This window comes from Balaenoptera musculus, chromosome 2, assembly GCF_009873245.2.
Source record: "Balaenoptera musculus isolate JJ_BM4_2016_0621 chromosome 2, mBalMus1.pri.v3, whole genome shotgun sequence".
NCBI lineage: Eukaryota > Metazoa > Chordata > Mammalia > Artiodactyla > Balaenopteridae > Balaenoptera > Balaenoptera musculus.
This window is the reverse complement of record NC_045786.1, coordinates 128,231,779-128,256,313: the sequence shown is the minus strand read 5'-3', so window position 1 is coordinate 128,256,313 and position 24,535 is coordinate 128,231,779. Positions and strand designations below refer to the sequence as shown.

Sequence of the window (24,535 nt, the reverse complement as noted above, 5' to 3'; positions counted from 1 at the left end):
AAGGGGCTTGGCTCATTTCTTGGAACAGAAAGAAGGCCAATGAGCCCGGAAGGGGGCGGGTTGTAGAGACAAGGGGCACAAGATAAAGATGCCTTCTTTCTGTGCTTTTGGACAAATTAATCTCTCAAAATCTCTGTAGAATGAGCATAATATTTGTACCTATCTCATCGACATGTCATGAGTATTAACATAGTGTGCCTGTAAGCTATCAACACAACATCTGGCACATAGTAAGCATTCAGTAGTGTTATTTTAAATTATTTATTTTAAGGGTAGTAATGACCTCAGTTTTTGCGGGACAGGTCCACATTGCTGTACCTCTTCCCAGCACTACTCCTAGGGAGAATTTATTGCTGTTCCAAAGAATCAGTCACATTCCCCAGACTCCATTTGATCTCATCTTATCCAGTGGCCCTGGATGTTTGAGTTTAAATAGGTATATCTTATATATACATATAAATTGCAAATTTAAGTGAATTAAATTACAAAAAAAATTATTAGGAAATTAAAAGATGCCTTCAAATTTATTAGGAAAAAATCTTATGGATATTGTGTGAATATTCTATTCTGTTTTTTCTAAATATAACTGGTAATTGCAGTTAGACAATAAACAAGGAAGGTGGATTGAGCAGGGTTAGTCCCTTCTCCCACTCAGCTGCAACTATTCTGGTCAAACTATACCAAGAGTATATCACCTCTGACATCAAGAAGTAAAGAAGAGAGGATGGGGCAAAGAAAAAATATATATATATATATAGCTCAGTTTGATTCAATTCAATAAATATTTGTAAGCACATACTAGTGTGTTATTTCAACATAACACACCAATATTTTAAACTCCCTTGACTCTTATTCGTCTTCTCTCACCCATCTGGCAAAATTCCAACTTCAGTTGACCCTCCTGTCTGTCTTCGGTATGCCTGCAACAGAACAGTTCTGTTCCTTTTTATATGCACCTCTAAGACTGTATCCCTGTCCATCAGAAAATGTAGCTTTTTTATTTTTATTTTTATTTATGGCTGTGTTTGGGTCTTCGTTTCTGTGCGAGGGCTTTCTCCAGTTGTGGCAAGCGGGGGCCACTCTTCATCGCAGTGCGCGGGCCTCTCAGTATCGCGGCCTCTCTTGTTGCGGAGCACAGGCTCCAGACGCGCAGGCTCAGTAATTGTGGCTCACGGGCCCAGCTGCTCCGCGGCATGTGGGATCTTCCGGGACCAGGGCTTGAACCCGTGTCCCCTGCATTGGCAGGCGGATTCTTAACCACTGCGCCACCAGGGAAGCCCAGAAAATGTAGCTTAATTTGTAATTATACATTCATAAGTGTTCTTAAATGTTTAAATGCAATTAAATGTGTCTTTTCCCCCAGTAGACTATAAGCTCCAGGAAAACAAGGACTATGACTATTTCTTTCTCATTATTGTATCCCTAGAACATGGATATATATATATATATACTATTGGATGAATTTGTGAATACGTTAGACCCTATGATAGGTAAGCAGAGATACAAAAAGACTAAGAAATGTCATCAGTTCTCAAGGAACTTAAAATATTGTAGAATAGAGAAGAAGTGAGGTGACAAGGTAGGGTATATCTTAGTTTTGGAAGGAGGGGTCATTAAAAGTGATGTCATAACAAACAGTGATGAGATGTATTTAGATCTTCAAAAAATCATTTTTAAGTATAGTCTCCTAACCTACTAACGTATAATGTAGCATTGATGGGTGTTGTGGTTTTAAAATATGTACACAAATTCTTTGATACTTCCCATTTCAAGAAGTGGAGCCTAATTTCCCTCCCCTGGATCTAGCGACTTGTTCTAGACAAATAGAATAAAGTGGAAGTGACAGTAGACGACCATTGAGCCTAGGTCGTGAAAGGCATTGGGGTTTCCTCCTTACTCTCCCTTGGATCACTCCCTCTGGGGGAAGCCAGTTGTCATGCCAAGAGGACACATCGACAGATCTGTGGAGAGACCCACACGGAAAGGAACAGCCAGCAAGGAACTGAGGCCTCCTGCCAACAGCCACGTGAGTGAGCCATTTTCGAAGCAGAGCCTCCAACCCTAGGCAAGCCTTCAGATGACTGAAGCTCTAGTCTTAATTGCAACATCATGAGAGACTGAGTCACGCAACCCAGTTCAGCTGTTCCTGAACTGCTGGCCCACAAAAACTTGAGATAATAAATGTTTGTTGGGCTTCCCTGGTGGCACAGTGGTTGAGAATCTGCCTGCCAATGCAGGGGACACGGGTTCGAGCCCTGCTCTGGGAAGATCCCACACGCGGCGGAGCAGCTAGGCCCGTGAGCCACAACTACTGAGCCTGTGCGTCTGGAGCCTGTGCTCCGCAACAAGAGAGGCCGCGACAGTGAGAGGCCCACGCACCGCGATGAAGAGTGGCCCCCACTCGCCACTAGAGAAAGCCCTCACACAGAAACGAAGACCCAACACAGCCAAAAATAACTAAAATAAATAAATTTAAAAAAAAAAGCATATTGAACAAGTTTAAGAAAAGGAGATAGATTTTAAAAAAAAAATGTTTGTTGTTTTAAGCCACTAAGTTTGTGGTCATTTGTTACGTGGTGATGGATAACTAATACAACAGGAACTGATATTTTTCTAGAGAGAATTGGGAAACAGTACCAGATAGGCAAGTAGCAACTACTTTTGCTTACACATCAGCTATAACACTCGAGTTTTTAGAAATTTGTCATTCCAGATATCTACCCCCAAATACTTATCAGAATGCACTTAATTGAATGTGTCTATGGCTGAGCAGCAAGATGTTGATGTAGGAATAGAAGTTAGAATTCCTAGCTTCTGGGAAATACTCTTTAATCAAAGTAATACATAAAGATTTTTTTTTTAGTACTACAAGGCTTAGATTGAAAAAGAGGAGTCTACTGCCCCACCCTATTCTATCCCTGAGACCCACTATCCAATTATTGTTTTTTATTAATTTTTTTTTTAAATTTTAATGTTTGGCTGCGTTGGGTCTTCGTTGCTGTGCACGGGCTTTCTCTAGTTGTGGTGAGTGGGGGCTACTCTTTGTTGCGGTGTGCGGGCTTCTCATTGCGGTGGCTTCTCTTGTTGCGGTGCACGGGTTCTAGGTGCGTGGGCTTCAGTAATTGTGGCACACGGGCTCAGTAGTTGTGGCTCGCGGGCTCTAGAGCACAGGCTCAGTAGTTGTGGCGCACGGGCTTAGTTGCCCTGCAGCATGTGGGATCTTCCCTGGCCAGGGTTCGAACCTGTGTCCCCTGCATTGGCAGGTGGATTCTTATACCACTGTGCCACCAGGAAAGCCCCTCCAATTCTTTAACTCGTTTTTTTTTTGTATTTACCTCCACATTTCTAACTAATATGCTTATGCTGCTATTTCTTGTTAGATCAATTTTAGGCTTTATCTTTTGACTTCCTAATAAGAAAGATAAAGATTCAGCACCTTTATATTATTCCAGATTCCCACTTTCCCTACCTCCACCCCCCCATATACAATATATACAAGTTTTGGTTAAATCACTTTCCAGCATTTGTCTTATTGTGCGGCTATGCAAGTCAAGCAATATACTATAGTTACATTTGCTTTATTGTAAAGCTGTTTTGAACTTCCTATAATTAAAAGCTGCCTCATTTTAAAAATATGCTTAGCTATTTTTTAAAATCACTTTTTCTTCCCAAATTTACAACACAATTGTAAAATTCCTCTGAATAGTGTTTTTCAGAAAGTCACATCAGGTATTCCTCCAGTCCCAATTTTAACTAGAGACACCCCTACTGGAGGCCTCCATCTTCTTCCTCTAATCTGGGTTCTGTAGGGATGCTGCGTAACTCCCTTCTAGAACTTCCCTAGCTCCTCTCTTGTGTACTATCTTCTCTTTCCTGATACCCAGGTCTCCTCTTTTTTGTTTTACTCCTTTGTTTGGTTGGATCATATCCTTTCAGTGACTTTTCCTAGAAAGGATTTAAAGATGTGCATTATTCTTTGTATCTAACAATATCTTAATTCTACTGTCATACTTGATTAATAGTTTGGCTGGCTATAGAATTCTCAGAATTTTGAAGGCCTTGCTCCATTGTCCTGTAGCTTCCAGTGCTTCTGTAGTGCCCTTCTGATTCTCAATTCTTTGTCAGCAACCAAGATTTCTTTCTTCTTTTTGAAATTTTTATCTCTGTTAGGGGCATTTTCCATCCACTGACTGGGCATTTAGTATGCCCAGTGAATCTAGATAGCCATCCCTCCATTTTGGCTATTTTCTTGAATTACTTCTAAGATTATTTCCTATGTTTGCATGTCCTCTCTAAGTGGTACTCTTATTAGTCAGACTGTTCTCCTTGAATTAATCCTCTATTTTTTTTCTATCTCTTCTCATCTGTTTCTGCCTTTTTGTTTTTTTATTTCACTATCTAGAAGATTTCATCAGTACTTCTAACAGTGGAAGCTGGAAACAAGGTCTCTATGGAGGAATAGTTAGCAGTTCACTAACTATAAGGAAGAGAGGTGTTGGAAGTGAAGTTGGAGAAATAGATGGGGACCTTGAATGTCGTGCTGAGAATCTTGAATTTAATTATTCAGAAGCATCAGATCAGGAGCATCACAGATTTTAGACAGAAGTGTGATTTACATTTTTGAGAAACCAGGCTAGCAGGGAAGACTGTTTTTTGAGGGGTACAAGCCTAGAAGTTGGGTAATCAGTTAAGGAAATATGGTAATAAATCAGGTGAGCAACAATCAGGGCTGAAACTAGTCCTTGGTCATAAAGATGGAGAGGAGGAAATAAATTGATGACAGAACTGGCAGGACAGAATAGGTTATGGAAGGTGAAAGAGAGGGGGAAACTGAGGATGGTTTTCTGATTTCTAGCTGTCTAGATATGTATGGTAATGTGATCAAACATTTCTGAGACAACCAGATGGCTGTGTCCAATAGGCAGTTGGATTTTGAAGCTCAAGGGAGAGATCTGAACTGGAAAAATAGATTTGGGAGTCATTAGCATAAAGGAAATATTTAAAATCATGAGATTGGGCACGTTTCTCAAGGGGAGAGTATAGATGGATGAGGAAAAGCACTGAAGAAAGGATAGAATACTGGGGAACACTCACATCTTAGAGGAGGGCTCAGGGAAAGCCCATGAAGGAGACAGTTAAATAATATCAGAGAACTATGAGGAGGATCTGGAATGTTCAGTGCATAAGAAATTGAATCAAAGAAAGAAGGAATCTGCTTTGTCAAAATGCAGCAGAGATGTTATGATTTCAATGAAAAATGGCAATTAGATTTGGCAATAAGAAGGTCAGGTAAAGAAGAGTAAGAGAGTGGAGTTGGCAACCAGATTGCACATTGGGCTAAGGTATGAACACAAAGTTAGGAAGTGAAGTCAGTTACTATTTATAGTTCATTCTTTCAGGAACCTGAGGTAAAGAAGGTGATGACAGAACTTAGGTGGCAGGTCTCCCCAACTCAGATGATCTCAAGCAGCTCAACAGAAAAGTCTAGCAATACAGCATGTGCACACTTACATTCAGTAAATATTACATAGATCTAATCAAATATCAGAACCAGACCTTTAGGTTTTTACTTAGCCTTTCTTCCTCTTGTGTGTCATAATAATCCTTTTCCTTGATCACATTTTTTCCTTAATCATTTCCTTCTAGTCAATTCAACGTCAGAAAATGTTCATGTACTGAGAAGTTTCCCACAGAAATCCCATTTTGAGAAATTGGACTCAAGCCATTTCCTGCTTTGGTCATTAAAAAAATAATAATAGCTGTTATTTGCAGAGTAAACAGAATTCCATCAAGAAATGCTGTGTACATTAAATCTAAGTCATGTTATTGTTATGATCACTAGTATTAGAATAACAAGACAGTGGCCTTGTTCATCTCTAAAAAGTTTACTATTGTTTAGCAAAGTTACAATATATGGGAGGCTGTAGTTTCAGAAATCCAAGGTTGAACTATGTACCCTGTGGATGCTCCTTAAATAGTTATTTGATAACTAATCAGTTATTTCATGGCCTTAACATAGGCAAGATGGTGCCAGAGGAGGCAGAGTTGAAGAAATGAACTCACACAAAGGACCAACTCAAAGGGTTCTCAGGGAAATGTCAGTAATATTTATACAATATGTATAAAACTGTATTTTACACATTCTAAAATCACTTACAAATCTAATAGGAAAAATTATAATTTTCAAGACAATAAAGTAAGATCCAGCAATCTCACTTCTGGGTATATACCCGGATATCTGTATTTCCACGTCCATCCAGCATTATTCGCAATTGCCAAAGCATAGAAACAACCTAAGTGTCTGTCAGCAGATAAATGGATAATGAAGATGTCGTATACATACACAATAGACTATTATTCAGCATGAGAAAGGAAATCCTGCCATTTGCTACAACATGGATGGGGCTTGAGGGCACTATGCTAAGTGAACGTAAGTCAGACAAGACAAATACTGCATGGCATCACTTATATGTGGAATAATAATAAAAAAAATCAAACTCATAGAAACAGAGAGTAGATAAATGGTTGCCAGGGGCAAGGGGGTTGGGAAAGCAGGGAGAGGTTGGTAAAAGGGTACAGACTTTCAGCTATAAGATGAATAAGTTCTGAGAATCTAGTGTGTAACATGGTGACCATAGTTGATAACACTGTATTGTATCATTGATATTTTCTGAGAGAGTTGAACTTAAATGTTCTCACCAAGGGAGGGGAAAAGGGTAAATATGTAAGATGATAGATGGGTTAACTTGATGGGGAGAATCCTTTCACAATGTATATGTATGTCAAATCAGTTAGATATACACTTTAAATATCTGACAATTTTATTTGTCAGTTATACTTCAATAAGGCTGGGGAAAAAAAGACAATAAATTTTTTAAAAATTGTCTTATATGTTGATTGTTTCTGATTTTAAGTTTGCTAGAAATTTGTTCTGGGCAAGAATTTGAATCTTATGGACTAGAGCCTTCATCCTGGGAATACTGATGTTTTTAAATTCTCCCAAATTACGGGCTATTGCATCAGAGTGAAATCCAGAGCTGATGATGTTCAGATTGCGTCTTTCTGCAATTTTAGGCTTTATTCATTTAGTTTCCCCCTTTTCATACTGTGTCTCTCATTTTTGATAGCTTAATCTTCAGGTATCAATACTGTGGCCATATGGAATATATTCATTCATTTTACAAACGTGTGCAAAGATTTCTGGGAGTCACAGGCATGTTTGAGACATAATCCCTGCTTAAGGAGTTAAAAGAGATTACAATTCAGTGGTAGAAACATAAAGTAGAACTGTCATAAAAGATTACATACTAAATTCCATGGGGTGTCCATCCACATGCAGGGACTGGGTTTTATACGTCTTTATATCTCTAATGTCAAGCTCAATCTGGCAGAGTGTAAGTTCCACCCAGTGGAACTGGGTGAAGAGGAAACCAGGAAGACTCATGATGAGGGATTGAGTGAGCTGGGTCTGGCCCTAGAAGGATAAGTAGAACCCATACACAGTATAGTGAAAAAGTAATTTTCGGGGTAAAGCGAGAGATTGTATTAATATGCATACATTGCATTTTGTAGATATTAAGATCAGAGCTTCCCCGGCCCACCAGGATGTCAGATGATTGGTGACTTTTTAATTACATGTCAATTCACTTGGCAGTGATGGACAGAGCATAGGGTTTGAGTCTCGCCCCTACCATACCAAGTGATTTTAAATAACGTATATAAATTCTATGCCTATTCTTCTCAGCTAGAAAATAGGAGTATAATATCTATTTGAGGCCTACCATATCCTAGAGTTACGTCAATAAGTGATGGCTTTTTAAGAAAAAACAAAAGCAGAAACAAACAGGAAGAGATTTACCAAAAGAATAAATAGAAATATTTTAACTTTTAATGTAATGTGTAAGATGTTGGAATGTTTTCCAGTTTCACCTTGAAAATTTATCCTTTAAAAAAAAAAAAAAAAAAGCTGATGGACCAGTCCCACAGCTGGGATCAGAGGACCTGGCTCTCTCACTGCCCAGCTCCCATTCCTAGCTCACATCGCCTCACCTCTCTGGGCCTGTTTCCTCCTATAAAATAAACAGTAATCTCCCCCTCTGTCCACACAGTAGCCACTGGCCACATTTGACTATGAAATGTGGCTAGTTCATAAAAAATACACATCAGATTTCAAAGCTAAAAATAAAAAATGTAAAATATTTTATGAATCATCTACTGAGTATCATAGATGAGAATCATCTATTGAGTATATTTTGAAATATTTTGCACATAATGGTTTCAATAAAATCTACTAGTAAAATTAACTTCACCTGTTTCTTTTTGCTCTTTTGATGTGACTACTAGAAAATCTAGATTAGATATGCAGCCCTGGTCTAGATGATCACGAATATCCTTTTCAGCCTTAGCACTCAGCCAGGGCCACTGTGGACACGTAATTCACAGTTTTGATTTCCTCACACTGAGATACGGAAGGATTGGCTGGGAGTGAGCAGGCTGGGGCGGGGCTCTGCCGGAAGACACAGACCCCTCCAGCTTTCGCTCCGGCTCGGCTCTCGGAGCGGGAAGGACCTCGACTCCTACGCGGGGCTGGGGGCAGACAGCCCGCTCCAGTCTCCGGGCCCCGGGCGTTAAAGGGGCCGGAGCCGGGGGCGGGCGCGGCGCACCGGGAGGGGCCGAGCCGGGAAGCGGTTTGGTGCGTCAGCCTCACGCGTGGGGAAGGAAGCGGGCCTCAGACCCCGGCCTGCCAGCGCGGGGTCCCCGGCACGTCCGCAGGCTGCACCAGGAGGTGGCGGCTTCTGAGAGGCGGGAGAGCCGAGGGCGGGCCTGGGAGGCGGCCGGGAGGTGGGGCGCGGCCGGGGGCAGGCCCGCGCGGGCTTTATCTGCGGACTCACGGCCTGCTCCCGATCGCTGGGGATTCCGAGGCGCGGCGCGACGAGCGGCCGGAGCGGCTATGGATCACCGCTGGGGCTTCCTGATCGGCTTCCTGGGCGCCGTGGGGCTGCTGGGCTCGGGCCACAGCGGGCAGCAGCCCCCGGAGACGGCGGCGCAGAGGTGCTTCTGCCAGGTGAGGGGTGTGCGTGGCGGCGCTGCGGGTCCCGGGACCCCTGCCTCCGCCGTGCGCTCTGTCCCGTGCGCCCGGGCAGGTGGGGCGGCGCTGGGGGTGCGTCTCTGCATCTCCACCCTTCCGGAAGGAGCCCTCTGTGCTTCTGCTCCCTGGCAGGGGCTGAATCCTCTGCAGCTCGCCTGGGTTGGTGTGGACCGGTCCCCCCCCACCCCCCAAACAGCCTGAACCGACGTCTGCTCGCCCTCCCGCGCTTCCGATCAGGCGTGGGACGAGAGGTGTGGGTGCACCGCTGTTTCTACCTAGTTGGTTTGTGCATCGTTTTTGGTCTTTCCTGCCCGGGGAAGGTGCGCGCGGGTGCACACACACACACACACACACACACAGTATTTTTTTTTTCGCAGAACCTGGGTCTTCCTAACTTCTAATTTGACTTGGAACAGTGTGGACTGTGCCTGTGCTGGATGTCTTCTCCAGCCTTTCTGGCCAGGACAGGCTTTTGCAGGGGGGCTGCCCTCAGATCTCCCTGTCAGGCAGGAGAATGGCTTCGTGTGGCTTTTCTGTGTCTAAGCCTAACTGCCTGGTGTCTTGGGGGCCGCGGTTGCCCTGTGACTACTCGCCCTATGTGTCCTTTGTTTTTCTTGAATGTAGTGAGACTCTTTTACCGTGACATCCATATTGCTGGTCTGAATTGGGAGAACGGTCCTCAGTGCACAAGTTTAATTACAAGCTTATTATGGTTATTTCCTTCTGTTAGTAAGAGATGTGGGTTCCTTGAGAAAAAAATTCAAAGAAAGTTACAGGTTTTTGGTGCCCACAATATCTGATATTTTAATATCATTATTCTTAAAGTCACCTTTTGGTTGGCTTCTGTTGATAAAAATTACATTTATACAAAATTGAGATATGGGTATCCAAATTGTTCCTTTTAAGTAGATGTTACTATTAACTTATCAGAAATAACATTTTATGTGTGTAGGGGGGGTAATACTATTTCACAGAGGAAAGAAGAATTTAAATATTATGAGAAGAGGTGTCATCTCTTTCACTGATTTAAATTCTTGGATTTTATTTTTTGCTGAGTGATTTGGAAGTTGGGGTGAGTGATAGCTGGGAAGGTGTAAGAGAAGTTGAAAGAAAATTGCTGCTTTATAACTAAGAGATTGAAAAGCTCCTTTACCTTCAGTGATTACAAACAGTACACAATCAAGTACTTAAAAGGAAAAAGGGTAATTTTTCTTCTGCTTACAAATACAACATATCACAAAGTTTAAACATTTAAAAATAAGTAAATTAGAAATAAGTGGACTTAAAAATAAGGTATTCAGTGCAGAAAGATGTCCATTGTAGCATTTTCAACTACATTCTAGATATTTGGATAATGGAATAAAAGTACATGTTGAACATTTTAAACTCCCCTCCCCCATAACCATTTTAGATATCTGATTAAAATTGGGGAGCTTTTAGTTTTTTATATTCATTTACTTTTTCTTCTGATTAGTGTTAGGCTTTTTTTACTCTTTCACAATATTTTCAAGATTAAAATACACAAAAATCTGTTAGACCTCTTTCTTTTCCTTTTAGAACAAGAGTGACTGTTTTTCTTTCCAGAGCCAAATTAAAAAGTAATAAAATGAGTAAAATACAAATTTAAGGGACATTTAAAATGGGTTAAATAAACTTAAAAACAGAGACCATCAATTCCAATTCAATAAAGGAAACAAGTATACCTTAGTTCTATTATGTTCAGTAATGGAAGGGATGGGGGAAAGGGGAGGAGAGGAGGGAGGGGACTGTGACCAATAGACATGAAGAGAAAAATGGAGACAAACATCGGCATGCACACCAAAACAGAGGGAGAGACAGATAAAAGAAAAAAAATGGAGACAGAAAAGATAAGGGGAGGAACAAATTATTCATTCAAAAAACATTTATAAACACTATGTACATTGATCTGAGAGTTTGGAATACAGAAATAACTATGGCATAATCCCTGCCCTGAAGAGCTTACAGTTCAGCAAATCATGTTCTTTGGGGCTTGGGAAGAGGTATTTTAGGTATTTTAAAAAAATTTAAAAAGTTAGTAAATATTGCTAGAAACTAAATTTAAAACTAAATTTTCACCTGAGATTTGGAAATACAAGTTCAAATCTTGTCTGGTTCTATTTGCAGTTTCCAACTGGCCACAAAGTCCTGTTGACTCTTTTTTTTGTTTATAGTCATATCCCTTTCTTCCTTCCTGTTGCCTGTGCCTTTTACCACTTCTGCCTTGAGTTACCACACCATCACCCCTCACCACACTGTTGCATGGGTGCCTGGCTTGTTTGTAGGAGTTCTGATTTGAGCCAGAGCAGCATGTAGTTAGTTATTCGACCTTAGAAAGTCACTGAAGTAAAATGTACAAAGCTCTACAAATAATCAGACTAAATTCAATAAGCATTTATTGAGGCCTACTATGAACAAGTTTTGAGAGATCAAAAAATAAATTAAAAAATTAGTTTAGTCCCAATTCTTGACACTCCAGAGTACGGAGACTGGTAAATAATTGGTGCTCAGCAAGTGTTAGGGAAATTATAATACAAGATGTGAACACTACAGGAGCTGAAGTATATTCTTAATTAAAGATGGGTTGACAGCTTCCAATGAATATTTAAACTTAGTCAGTTACTGCAGCCGTCCCCAACCTTTTTGGACCCAGGGACTGGTTTCGTGGAAGACAGTTTTTCCACGGACCGGGGCGGGGTGCGGGGGTGGGAGGATGGCTCAGGCGGTAATGCAGAGCGATGGGGGGCAGCAGATGAAGCTTCACTGGCTGACCCTCCTCTCACCTCCTGCTGTGCGGCCCGGTTCCTAACAGGCCACGGACCGGTAGAGGTCCTCGGCCCCGGGGTTGGGGACCCCTGAGTTATTGCATATGTCTGTTATTGACATCACATCCTATTTAAACCATTTTCACTGTATGTTGTAAGTTCTTTTGAGAACAGTGCTTCAACTTAGTTGCTCAAAATAAGTGATCAATTGTCTGGAACTTATAAATCTTCCTTATATACATTCCCTCCCCCCAATCCCTGTATCATTCTGTTAAACAATGTTAAAAAAATTTTTTTTACACAGAAAATTGGCTTTTTTCCCCCTGTTGGTATACAAGTTTATGAAGTCTAACACATGTACAGTTTTGTGTAAAAACCCCATAAATCAGGACTCACCCTTTCTTTAAATCAAAATAGTATTGTAGTAGGTATGGGCTTGAAGTAAATGAAGACTTTTCAGAGTTTATTCCTTTGTGACAATTATTTCCTCGTTATGCACCATTAGATAGAACGAATGTAACAGAACTTTAGTCCCAATTCATGGAATCCCAGGATGCATTTTAAATAAATCAACTCAGAAGAGATATTGAAGCCCAGATACGGAGGCAGTATGGACATCTTTTTCATCTTTTTAAAATTAATTAGAAATGAGTTTGTAAACTTCCATACTCAGAATGTTTTATCTCTCTTAATATAGCTAATGCTGGTAACCCTCAGATCCACTTGCTTGAATGCAGTAAATCTCCCTCAGGTTAATGAAAGGGGAGTATAGTTCAGGTAATCCATAATAGCTACTTCAAAGGTGGATTATTTTTCCTTTGGAGTGCATTGTAGATACACTCTGCATTCATGTATTTTAGCAGACTTACTTGTCTGGGTGTCTTGTTTAGGTCAATTTAAAAAAAAGAGTTTTTGTTAGTCAGAGTGGCTGGGCCATGGAAGAGACACTTGATAATATGCTAAGTGGTGGGTGGAAATAAGTCCAGGATTAATACTTAGTCAGAGGGATCTTTGAAACAGGTTATACTGGAGAGGTGTCCATTGACTGTGAATGCTTACAACATTCCAGGCTTTTCTGAACAAAGCACGTGGACCAAAATGTATTTAACGTTGGTTGCCATACTTTGGGTCATTTAGCAACAATTTAAAGTTCTAGCAAGACCAAGACTTTAAAGAAGAAATAGCTCATAGCATTCCATGTTCTTAGAATGGTGCCTACTAGCCAGGATAGAATCTTTTGGTGTTTCTATTCTTTCTTTAACAGTTGTCCCAGTCTGCTCTGTCAGTGAATGAATGTTTTTCATGTTCTTTTTTTTTTTTAATGGTCATAAAACTCAATAAAATTTAGCACAACTGCAGTTCTTTGCCAAATAAAGCGCATTTTGAGCACTTTTGAAAGGTATTTCATACAAGTATGAGGAATATATTCTTACAGTGCTTTGGAAAAAAAAAAATCTATGGTAGGACTGGAAGTTGTTGGGACACAGGAAGACTATTTAGAAAGTGTTTTTTGTTTTGTCTTTCATTGCAAAGTAAAGGATACCTCTATCCAAAAACTAGAGAACAAGCAGGCCAGTGTATTTTCTTTTCCCTTGCCTTGTGTATTTTGGTATTTGGTCCAAACCAATGAGAGTCAATGGAGAAATAATGGGGCTAACATTTGGTTATCTAGTTGTGTGTTGCACTGGAGCTTCAGATGTAAAGTTTTTGGAGAATTTTAACTGCAAACCTGGCCTTTTGCTTTGGGGAATAGCAAGATCCCTGTCACTGGAAGCATTTAAGCAGTGGTAGGGTAATAGTAATGATCAACATTTACTGGGCATTTACTCTGGGTCGTTTTATCTTGATAAATCTCTTTGAGATGGGAACTACTGTTACTTCTATTTTTGTACTCAGATAGGAGATTGAGGCCTAGAGAAGTTAAAAAGCAGGGGCAATGTCAACAACTAATAAGCAGCAGAGATGGGATTCAACCCTAGAAGGCCTGACTCCAGAGCCTGCCTGCTATCCATTGTTAATACACTACCTCCCCTTGAGGGTGTGTGAGGGAGGGGATTGCTGGGTTGCTTGGAAGATAGCAAAAGAAGGCCTTCAAAGGCTTTCCAACTCTTAAGAGACCAGGACTTTAAACTGGGTGATATTGTGTGTTAGGCCTACTTTGGTCCTTATATCTACCACTCTCAACAAGGGCCTTTCCGTTGCTTCCTATTAGTTTGGCCCTCCACAAAACCAAAGCTGATTATCACCTGAAGCCTAGAGCAGCGAGCTTCAAATTTTAGCATTCATCAAGCACTTTGTGTGTATGTTGCAGGGGCGGGGAAGCGGGTGCATTTTTAAAAGATTTGGATTCCTATGGTAGGGCCAGAGTTCTTATTTATTTATTTATCTATTTATTTATTTATCTATTTATCTATTTATGCATGCATGCATGCATGCCGCGTTGGGTCTTCGTTGCTGCACGCGGGCCTTCTCTAGCTGCGGCGAGCGGGGACCACTCCTCGTTCCAGTGCGTGGGCTTCTCATCGCGGTGGCCTCTCCCGTTGTGGAGCGTGGGCTCTAAGCGCACGGGCTTCAGCAGTTGTGGCACGCGGGCTTCAGTAGCTGTCGCGCACGGGCCTATCTGCTCCGCGGCACGTGGGATCCTCCCTGACCAGGGCTCGAACCCGTGTCCCCTGCACTGGAAGGCGGATTCCCAACCACTGCGCCACCAGGGAAGCCCCAGGGCCAGAGTTCTATTTCACTTTGGGAGATAGTGTAGTGGTTACTTATGCAGCCATAGCATATTTTGAAGTACAACATCAAGCCATTTTTCTTATAGATCAGCACCTGTATTTTGGTCTTAGTTTAGGTAATAGGACTTTGCTTTGTTTCCAAGGTTCTGCCCTGGGTCCATTAACTGGAGTTCTGCCTTACACTTTTCCTGAGACTCTATTCTGGTAACATGCCTGGTTCTCTAATTTCTATAACTGGGCCTGGTATCATACCTGCCGGACTTCCTTCCAGGGATCAGGTTCTGCTGCCTGTTGGCAAGCTTATCTGAACAGTCAGATGGCTTGGATTTCCAGGTATCTTCCTGCCTCTTCTTTGCTGGACTCTTTCCATCCAGTGAAACTCCTTTCACCGCCCCTCCCCCGACCCCGCTGTACCTCCTTAGCTGCCCTGTGGCCTGTCATTGTAGTTGGTAATACCTCCTACTCAATTTCTAAGGTAAGGGGCAGAAGATTTTTAAACCTACCATTGTCCTGCCTTCTCTTCCTCTGTGGCCTCTAGGTTATAAGCCACCTGTGCTCTGGAGGCATCTTGCATTTCTTTCTGATTTGGGGCTTCTTATCATTCCCTTTGTAATTAGGATATAGATCAGTAGAATGTTGGACACAAAAGGTTGTTTGCCTTTGCTGCTTGCTTTCCTTGCTCTGTGAGTGCGTTCCTGCCCCTTGAGTTGGCATGGTCTGGCACTGAGCGCCACCATAGGTGACATGGAAGTACATAGTTATAATTAGGCAGTGCAGTGCTGGGCTCCAGTGAATGAGAGTGACGATGGACAGCATTCATTAATTCATTCACCAACCCATTCCACAAATAATTATGGAGCATCTACTGTGTGCTTTCTAGAAGTACAGTGCTCAGTACCGGGAATACAAAAATGAACAAACATGAGTTTGCTCTCAAGGGTCTTAACTCTAGTGGGTGGGAGTGAAATAGATACATTCAATACAGTGAGGTAATTCTTGTGTAAGAGTATGTGGAGTGTCATGGGAACACATAGGAGAGACAGTTAACTGAGCAGGGGGTGAGTGGTACCTGAGGGGCAGCTTTCCAAAAGAGGGGAGGAGAGATTTTTACCTTAAAAATGAATTCCTCGGGGGGGAGAAATGGATTGCCTCAAACCCTTCCTCTTAAAATTTTTGTGTTTTTTTCTTTTGTGATTTAATATCTCTATCTGGCATGTGTCTCTTTGGCCTTTGCAGCCTTTGTGCCTATTGTTCTTTGTATAATAATTTGTATCCAAGGGGAGAAACAGTAGCTTATTTTATGTTCTTAGAAGTTTTGCTTTGAAGGCTCAAAAGAAAGAGGTGTGAAAAATCAAATCATCTGGGTTAGAAGCACTTTTGTTTTGTTGGTACCCAAAATTAGGACTCTAAGATTCTTGTGTACTCAGATAATTTTTACAGGAAACAAGGGCACATTTGCACATGAAATGAAAATAGTTATTACAGTGACAAAATATGTAGATCAGATTTCTAGAAACTGAATTCTTTAGTCCAAAACAAATAAGACTAGGCAAATTGGCTAAACAAACAAACAAACAAACAAAAAACTTAGCTCTTGAATATTGCCGTCACCATCCTAAGTATTCTTCTCTCTTAGGTGAAAAATTTCCATTACTGTTTTGTGATGTTCTAAAATTAAAAGATAGTGTAGGATGTTACATATTCCAAAAGGAAAACACCTAAATTCAGTATTTCAATGAAGTATTCTTAATTTGCTTCCTTACCAACAGATTTTTAAATTACTTTTTTTATTGTCAATAACTCTCCCAAAAATATAATCCAAAGTGGTTTATAATGTAAATATTCAGACCAAAGTATAAGGATCTCTTTTCTGCAGCATGCTGTATATTACAAAAATAAAAATTTTAGTTTAAAAAAATCATAATATATTTTTTACTTACTTAAAGCACTGCTTAATTAATTCTGTTAGGTGTTTGCCTAGTCCCAAATAAACATCTCAGAATTTTAGCTTCACAACTGTTAACAATGTCTGATTATAATATGATTTCCCATTGCTTCTAATTATAACATGATTTAATAGTTTGATTTAGTAAATACAGTTAAGACATTGGCTTTAAGCATTTGAAGATCAGGATTGGCTTTGTGGTTAATTTGCTATCTCAGTGTTGCTAAGGATAAGTAATTTCTAAGTACCATTTCAAATCTATAAAAATTATCATGGCCAATATTTGAGGGTTGTTAGATCCTTATAATGAATTATTGTTTCTCTTATAAATTCAATATCACTTCTTTTTATACATTCACCAAGCTTGTCTGTGACCTACACATCCTGTGGGAAACTAAAATAAAGGAAGGACAGAGACACCTGAATTATAAGAATATAGAGTCTCAGAAAAACCAAGGATGGGAATGCCACTGGGCTTCAGGAAAGATGGTGGAAGTGGGAGCAGGCAAACCCTAGGGAATCCAGCTAGCATATGTTCTCCATCTCCTATCTCTGCTTCTCTGTGTCTTTAAAAATCTTTCCTCTCTCTGCCAACTGGCTCACGTGCTCCTCAGTTCATGTGATGGAATATGGTCTGAGTTTACTTGTTTAGTGACAGAGGGAGACATTGCTCCTTCTTAGCCTCAATTCCTGATGCCTGGAGAGGGGACCATGACTTGTTTTGGCTTAGATGCCCACCCCCAGTCAGTCTTGGGGAGCAGGGTTATAGAGTGGCTGCAGGGGACCAACTCTTTGGGGGTATGTGTGTCATTATGAGCTCAGTACACCCACCCTACAAAAGGTATCCACTGCGTTCCTATAGGTATATAGTAAGAACCATAGCATCACTAGATTATGGTCATGTCCCATCTCAGAAAATTATGGGGAGGAGGGAAGCTAGGGGTTGGTTGAGTAAAGAGCTCTTTTATCATAACCATGTGAGGAAAAAACCCTGTTGCGTCTATGACATTTTGATATAATATTCCATTTTCTTTGTAACAGGTTAGTGGTTACTTGGATGATTGTACCTGTGATGTTGAAACCATTGATAAATTTAATAACTACAGGCTTTTCCCAAGACTTCAAAAACTCCTGGAAAGCGACTACTTTAGATATTACAAGGTATTTAAAACAATTTTTTTTTGGTATAGGAACGCTTAACATCTAAATGGATAATTACATTTTCTTAGGAATCACTAAGCTTCAGAATTGTGCTTATTATTTAAAATTGAGCAAGGCTATATTAGGAAAATGCAGTTCACAGGAATGAACCATATGGTTCTAAAACAACCCATTGGATACTTTTAATTTCAGTAACTGAGTTTTGAACACTAGAGTTAGAACCTAGTTGGTTAAATTGAAGTCAGAACAGAAACTATTATATCGTTATCAAAGTCATGAGTTGTTCATAACATTCTAAAACATCAGATTTACTCCAATTAATTTAAAAAGAGAAACATTTTTGAGAAGAAGCATGACTTTGTTCTGACTTGTATTGTTTTAACAAGTCACTTGTGACATTTTGTCTTGAGATATCTACTGAAAGTGTTTAGAAAACCTCATCATTGGAGTATGTAGTTACAATCTGAGTTCACAATTGTCTGTTAGCTGTTACTTTCATTAAAAGACTGTGAGTTGAAAAAAAAAAAAAGAAGACTGTGAGTTGAGCAGTGATGACATGAGCTACTTTGGCTCCCAGTTGCCATCTGTTCAGAGTCTGTTTAGTAGCAGAGTTTGTCTTTTTAACCAAGTCTACCAATTTATTTATACCAGCTACACACTTATACCACCACTGAAACTTGACAGCTGGTTAGTGGAAGAAATAGAATGATTGTAGCCGATAACATGACCAGGTTATAGTATCATAATTCCACATCTGTCCGTTATAATCTCAAAATTCTTACTTTAATAACTTTTTTCTAATATTATTTTACAGGTAAACCTGAAAAGGCCGTGTCCTTTCTGGAATGAGATCAGCCAGTGTGGAAGAAGGGATTGTGCTGTCAAGCTTTGTCAATCGGTAAGAACAGTGTATACACTTAAGAACTGTCACATGTTTTTTTTGAATAATTGTGACTTTTGAAAGGGGCCAATATAACTGAAATAATATTTCAATCCTTAGGTTAAATATAATGTTGTTTAAAATTAACATATTAAAAACCTAAACTTACAAATATAAAACCTATTTTGAATTATTCTGTCTTCATAATAATAGAATTTAAATTTTGTGGTTAATATAATCCTTTGATTTATTACTGAGATTAATAGTTCTTTTGGCTTGATATTTGTTTTTCTTCTTATGTCTTACCCAAAGTTATGTTTGTAGTATTAAAAAAAAATGAAATTAATTGAGGTACAAATACAATCCCTCCCTTTTTTTGTGGATGTATTAATTTTCTTCCTTGGGGAGGGTCTGGACAAAACCACTGGCTTTACTTAGGAATTCTCAGATTGTCTGCCCATAGAGTCTGGACTCTCTGTCACTCAAAAGACCAGTTATTTATTCCCTTTATAATGAATCAGAACAATGTTCTTTCACTTCCATTGTTAATTGGCCAACGTGAAAAAGAAAAACAATATCCAGTGTTAGTCTGGGAATAAGAAATGAGCACTCTGGTGGCTAAGTCTCTTTGGAGATCAATTCAGCAAATGTATCCAAACAATAAAAAAGGTACATATCCTTTGACCTAGCAATTCTGCTAAGAATTTCACTTACTAAAATAATTAGATAGATGTCCAAAGATGGCCATAAAGCAATACTGAATATTGTAAAGATGTCAGTTCGGCTGAAATCAGTCTATAAATTTGGCATAGTTTATTATATGAAAAAATTAGAAACCGTCTAAATATCTGGTCATAGGAAAAGACTATACATTGACCTAGTTCAGAGTGTAGAAGAGTACACAATAAAGTGATAGTCTCTGTGTAGGTCCTTCCCTTTGGGCAGGTGTAATCTATTTCAGGAATGTACTGAATATGCTTAGCATTAGAATAGGACCCTGCAATTTACAGAGCTCTCCCACATACATCATTATCTCTACTCACAGCATCACTCTGAGGATAGGCAGATAGGTCCTGTGTTATTAAGTGGCCAACACACAACTAAAAACTAGTACCATTTTCCTCTGAAAGCGGAAAGCGCCTTAAAAAATGGTTGATTCCAAGACTGGAACAAGAAATATATAAGATGAACCTGGAGTATCTTGTCATAACAGAAAACAAAAAGTGCTGTTAAAGATTACTGGGGTAATATAAATAAGACACAGGTGCAGATAAAGACACAGGTCAGATAAAAAAGACACAGGTCAGCCCTTAGTGGGTCTTCTAGTGGCCAAAGGTGGGACAATTTGAGCATTAAAAGGAATAATGGCTAAGTGACTATTTTTACATTTCCGTGCTGTAATATAATATGTGTATAATCCATAGCATAACTTGTTGGATTTTTTGTTTGCTTTTAAGGAATAACATAAAGACTGCCTAACTATTCTCAGTTAAAAAATAACCTGTTAACTTCAGTAATTTGTTCTGTGAATTTTTCTTATAAATCGTAGAGCTTTAAAATATTTTTTCAGAAGATAGAATAAATGTCATCTAAAAGCATTTAAAAATTTTTTTCAGGATGAAGTTCCTGATGGAATTAAATCTGCAAGCTACAAGGTATGTACGTATACTTATTAATGTGTCTAGTATTGAGCAAAAACTAAAAAAATTAACTTCCCCTGCCAGCTACTACCCCACTTCTCTGCTCCCCTTTGCAGTGAAACCCCTTGAAAGTTATTTGTACTCAGTGGCTGTAATTCTTTTGTTTCTTTTCTTTAACTCTTTATTAAAGAAAACTTGAAAGGTAAAAGTAGAGGGGAAAAAACAAAATAAAACATGTGTACCCATCACGCAGCTTTAGCAATTACCAATATGTGGTCAATCTTGTTTCATCTGTACCTCCCATTCCATTCTCCCAGTTATTTCAAAGCCAATCTGAGGTAACTCATTTTGTTTACAAATACTTCATATACATCTCTAAGACAAAAAACACTAAAAAAGCCCCACATCACCAAAGTCAGGGTTCCAATTTCTCTAGTTGTTTCATATGTGCCTTAATAGTTGATTTGAAACAGGATTCAAACATATTCCACACATTGCACTTAGTTGATGTCTCTATGTCTCTCTCTCTCTCTTTTTAAATAAATTAAAAAATTTATAATAGTTTTAGGTTTACAGAAAAATTGTAGAGATAGTACAGATTTTCCGTATACTCCATACCCAGTTTCCTCTATAATTAACAACTTACATTAGTATGATAAATTTGTTACAATTAATGAACCAATTTTGATATGTTATCACTAACTAAAGTCCATAGTTCATTCAGATTTCCTTAGCTTTCTACCTAATGTCCTTTTTCTGTTCCAGGATCCCATCCTGGAAACCACATTATATTTAGTTGTCATGTCTCCTTAGGCTCCTCTTGGCTGTGACAGTTTCTCAGACTTTCCTTGTTTTTGATAAGGTGTTTCAGAGGAGTACTGGTCAGGTATTTTGTGGAGTGTCCCTCAATTGGGATTTGTCGGATATTTTTCTCATGATTAGACTGGGGTTATGTATTTTTGGAAAGAAGACCCGAGAGGTTAAAAAAAAAAAGTGCCATTTCATCACATCCTGTATCAAGGATACATACTATCAACGTGACTTATCACTGTTAATGTTAACCTTGATCACCTGGCTGAGGTATTTTTTGTCAGGTTTCTCCACTGCAGGTTTATTCTTTTTTTTTTAAAGAAATTCACGTTCTTTTATTTATTTATTTATTTATTTATGGCTGTGTTGGGTCTTCATTTCTGTGCGAGGGCTTTCTCTAGTTGTGGCAAGTGGGGACCACTCCTCATCGCGGTGCGCGGACCTCTCATTATCGCGGCCTCTCTTGTTGTGGAGCACAGGCTCCAGATGCGCAGGCTCAGCAACTGTGGCTCACGGGCCCAGTCGCTCCGCGGCATGTGGGATCCTCCCAGACCAGGGCTCGAACCCGTGTCCCCTGCATTGGCAGGCAGATTCTCAACCACCGCGCCACCAGGGAAGCCCAGGTTTATTCTTTTTTTGCCCTTTCCATACTGTATTCTTTGGAAGGAAGTTACTAGGTCCCGCCCACATTTTAGGAGTGCTTCATCTCCTTGAGGATATAAATTGTTTGGAATTCTTCAATGTGAGAGATTTGTTATCTTTTCCCTCCATTTCCTTATTTGTTCAATCATTTCTTTGTCTTGTGGGTATTTATTTTCTATCGTGGATGATAACCTAGTACTCCTTTATTTTCTTGTTCATATCGTTTCAGTTTTCGCAGTTGGGAGCTGTTTCACTTGGCTCCTGTGTCCCTTTGACATACCCCCATCACTGGTTTTTTTCCCTTTTGTTAGCACTTCTTTATTTTCTGGTTCTACTTGAACATTTCCTGCTCTTAAGTCTCTTTTAATCTAGATTCATTCCCCACCCCACCGCCCTTTTTTCTTTCTTTGCCACTTATGTGTTGAGGGAAATGAATCAATATCCTATAGAATTTCCCACATTATGTATTTAGTGATTGTATCCCTGTCATGTCATTTAACATATCACTCTCTTCATTTTCCGTAAACTGGTAGTTAAGAATTATAGCTTATCAGAGTCAGATTCCCCTTTAAAATTACTTATTTTCTGCTTTATTGAGGTACACTTGACTAATAAAATTGTAAGATGTTTATAGTGTACATTGTGATGATTTGATACATGCATACATTTTGAAAGGATTCCTCTCATTTAGTTAATTAACTCATCCGTCATCTCACATATTTATCTTTTTTTTTTTTTGGTGAGATCATTTAAGTTCTACTCTCAGCAAATATAAATGATACAATACAACAACAATACATCAACTGTGGTCACCATGTTACACATTAGATCCTCAGACCTTATTCATCTTATAGCTGAAAGTCTGTACCCTTTTACCAACCTCTCCCTGCTTTCCCCACCTCCTTGCCCCTGGCAACCACTTTTCTACTCTCTGTTTCTGTGAGTTTGACCTTTTTTTTTGTTTCTACATATAAGTGATACCATGCAGTATTTGTCTTTCTCTGTCTGGCTTATTTCATTTAGCACAGTGCCCTCAAGGCCCATCCATGTTGTAGCAAATGGCAGGATTTCCTTCCTTCTCATGGCCGAATAATATTTCATCATATATATATCTCACATCTTCTTTTTACATTCAACCATTGACAGACAGATTGTTTACGTATCTTGACTATTGTGAATAATGCTGCAATGAACATGGGAGTGCAGATATCTCTTTGATATCCTGTTTTCATTTCCTTGGGATATATACCCAGAAATGGGATTGCTCGGGCATTTGGTAGTTTCATTTTTAATTTTTTGAGAAACCTCTATACTGTTTTTCATAGTGGTTGCACCAATTTACATTCCCACCAACAGTGCACAATAGTTCCCTTTTCTCTTCATCCCTGCCAGTGCTGGTTATGCCTTGTCTTTTTGGTGATGGCCATTCTAACAGGTGTGAGGTGATATCTCACTGTAGTTTTGATTTGCATTTCCCTAATGATTAGTGACGCTGAGCACCTTTTCAGGTACCTCATTTGTATGTCTTCTTTGTAAAAATGTCTTTTCAGTTCCTCTGCCCGGTTTTTAATTGAATTGTTTGATTTTTTGCCATTAAGTTGTGTGAGTTCTTTAATATATTTTGGATATTAACCTCTTACCAGATAACTGATCTGCATATTTTTCTCCCATTCTGTAGGCTGCCCTTTCATTTTGTTATTGGTTTCCTTTGCCGTGCGGAAGGTTTTTAGTTTGATGTAGTCCCAATTTGTTTATTTTTGCTTTTGTTGCCTTTGCTTTTGGTGTCAAATCCAAAATACCTTTGCTAAGTCTGGTACCAAGGAGCTTACCCTCTATGTTTTCTTATGGGTTCAGGTCTTAAGTTTAAGCCTTTAATCCATGTTGAGTTGATTTTTGCACATGGGGTAAAAAAGGGGTTAGTTTCATTCTTTTGCATGTGGTGCCCTGTAGTTAGATATTAAGGCTTATCAGATTCAGATTAATTTTTTGATATATATTCATTAGAGCTGCTGTGTACTTACAGTTGCATCACATAATGTCTGGTTTCCTCTTTTTTTTCACGATGTTAAGATTGATCTTTTGGGTCATTATATGTCCATTATAATGTTCCCTACTAGCTTTTTACCTGAAGGTTTTAGCAGCCTTGATGATTATTACCTAATTGCGTTATTTCATTAGGGGTTTGAAAATATTGATATTCTAATTTTATCATTTTTTCTATACTAACTATCCGTTATTATTGTATAAAGACCTTTTCTTGTCAACTCTTTGAATGCCTTGAAATACAGTTTATATAGAACACATAGAATAAATGCTTCATTCTTTTCCTTTGTTTACCGGTTTTCAGAATAATTATGAGTTGATGCCCCAGCACCCTCCAAAGTTGCCCAATAAGGTTTTTATTTTTAAGTATTAATATGAACTTAAGTTTTGACATATTTAATGTATTGGAATCTTCTCTAGTCATTTAGTCATTATTTGTTTCAATGCTTGAGTTCCATCTTTGGCCATGAGGAGCTCCTTCAAGTTAGGAATTATTGCCTTTTGAGATGATCCTAGTAGTCTTCATAGATTTTTTGCTTTCCATTATGAAAAGATGTCCTAGGCTTAGTTTGTACCTTTCGTGCTTCAGTCTTGGAATTAACCACTTTTCTAAGGAATGCTTAGCTCTTTTAGTGAGAAATGGTGTTTAGTGATCATAACCTGAGCCATTGCGGTGCTAATTCTTACTGGGTTGTCATTGTTTCGAGGCCTTTTTGGTGAACAAATTCAATTTTTGATTACAGGTTTTAAAATACACCCAGAATCTTACAATCTTTATTGCTACTGCTGTATTTCAAGTCATTATCACTTT

At 39.2% G+C, this 24,535-nt stretch overlaps 1 protein-coding gene across 4 annotated transcripts in view; it reads left to right on the top strand.

Annotated features, from left to right (window-relative positions):
• The first annotated feature begins 8,502 nt into the window (after positions 1-8,502).
• Positions 8,503-24,535, top strand: part of ERO1A (endoplasmic reticulum oxidoreductase 1 alpha) — a 41,711-nt gene continuing 25,678 nt past the window's right edge. For 2 of the 4 annotated variants that reach the window (XM_036843486.1, XM_036843485.1), the window contains exons 1-4: positions 8,503-9,064; positions 17,590-17,709; positions 18,524-18,607; positions 20,206-20,244. In XM_036843486.1, the coding sequence (XP_036699381.1) occupies positions 8,951-9,064; positions 17,590-17,709; positions 18,524-18,607; positions 20,206-20,244 (357 nt within the window). In that variant the 5' untranslated portion in view covers positions 8,503-8,950. The remainder of the gene's footprint in view (positions 9,065-17,589; positions 17,710-18,523; positions 18,608-20,205; positions 20,245-24,535) is intronic. The other 2 variants (XM_036843489.1, XM_036843487.1) reach the window with 2 other exon arrangements.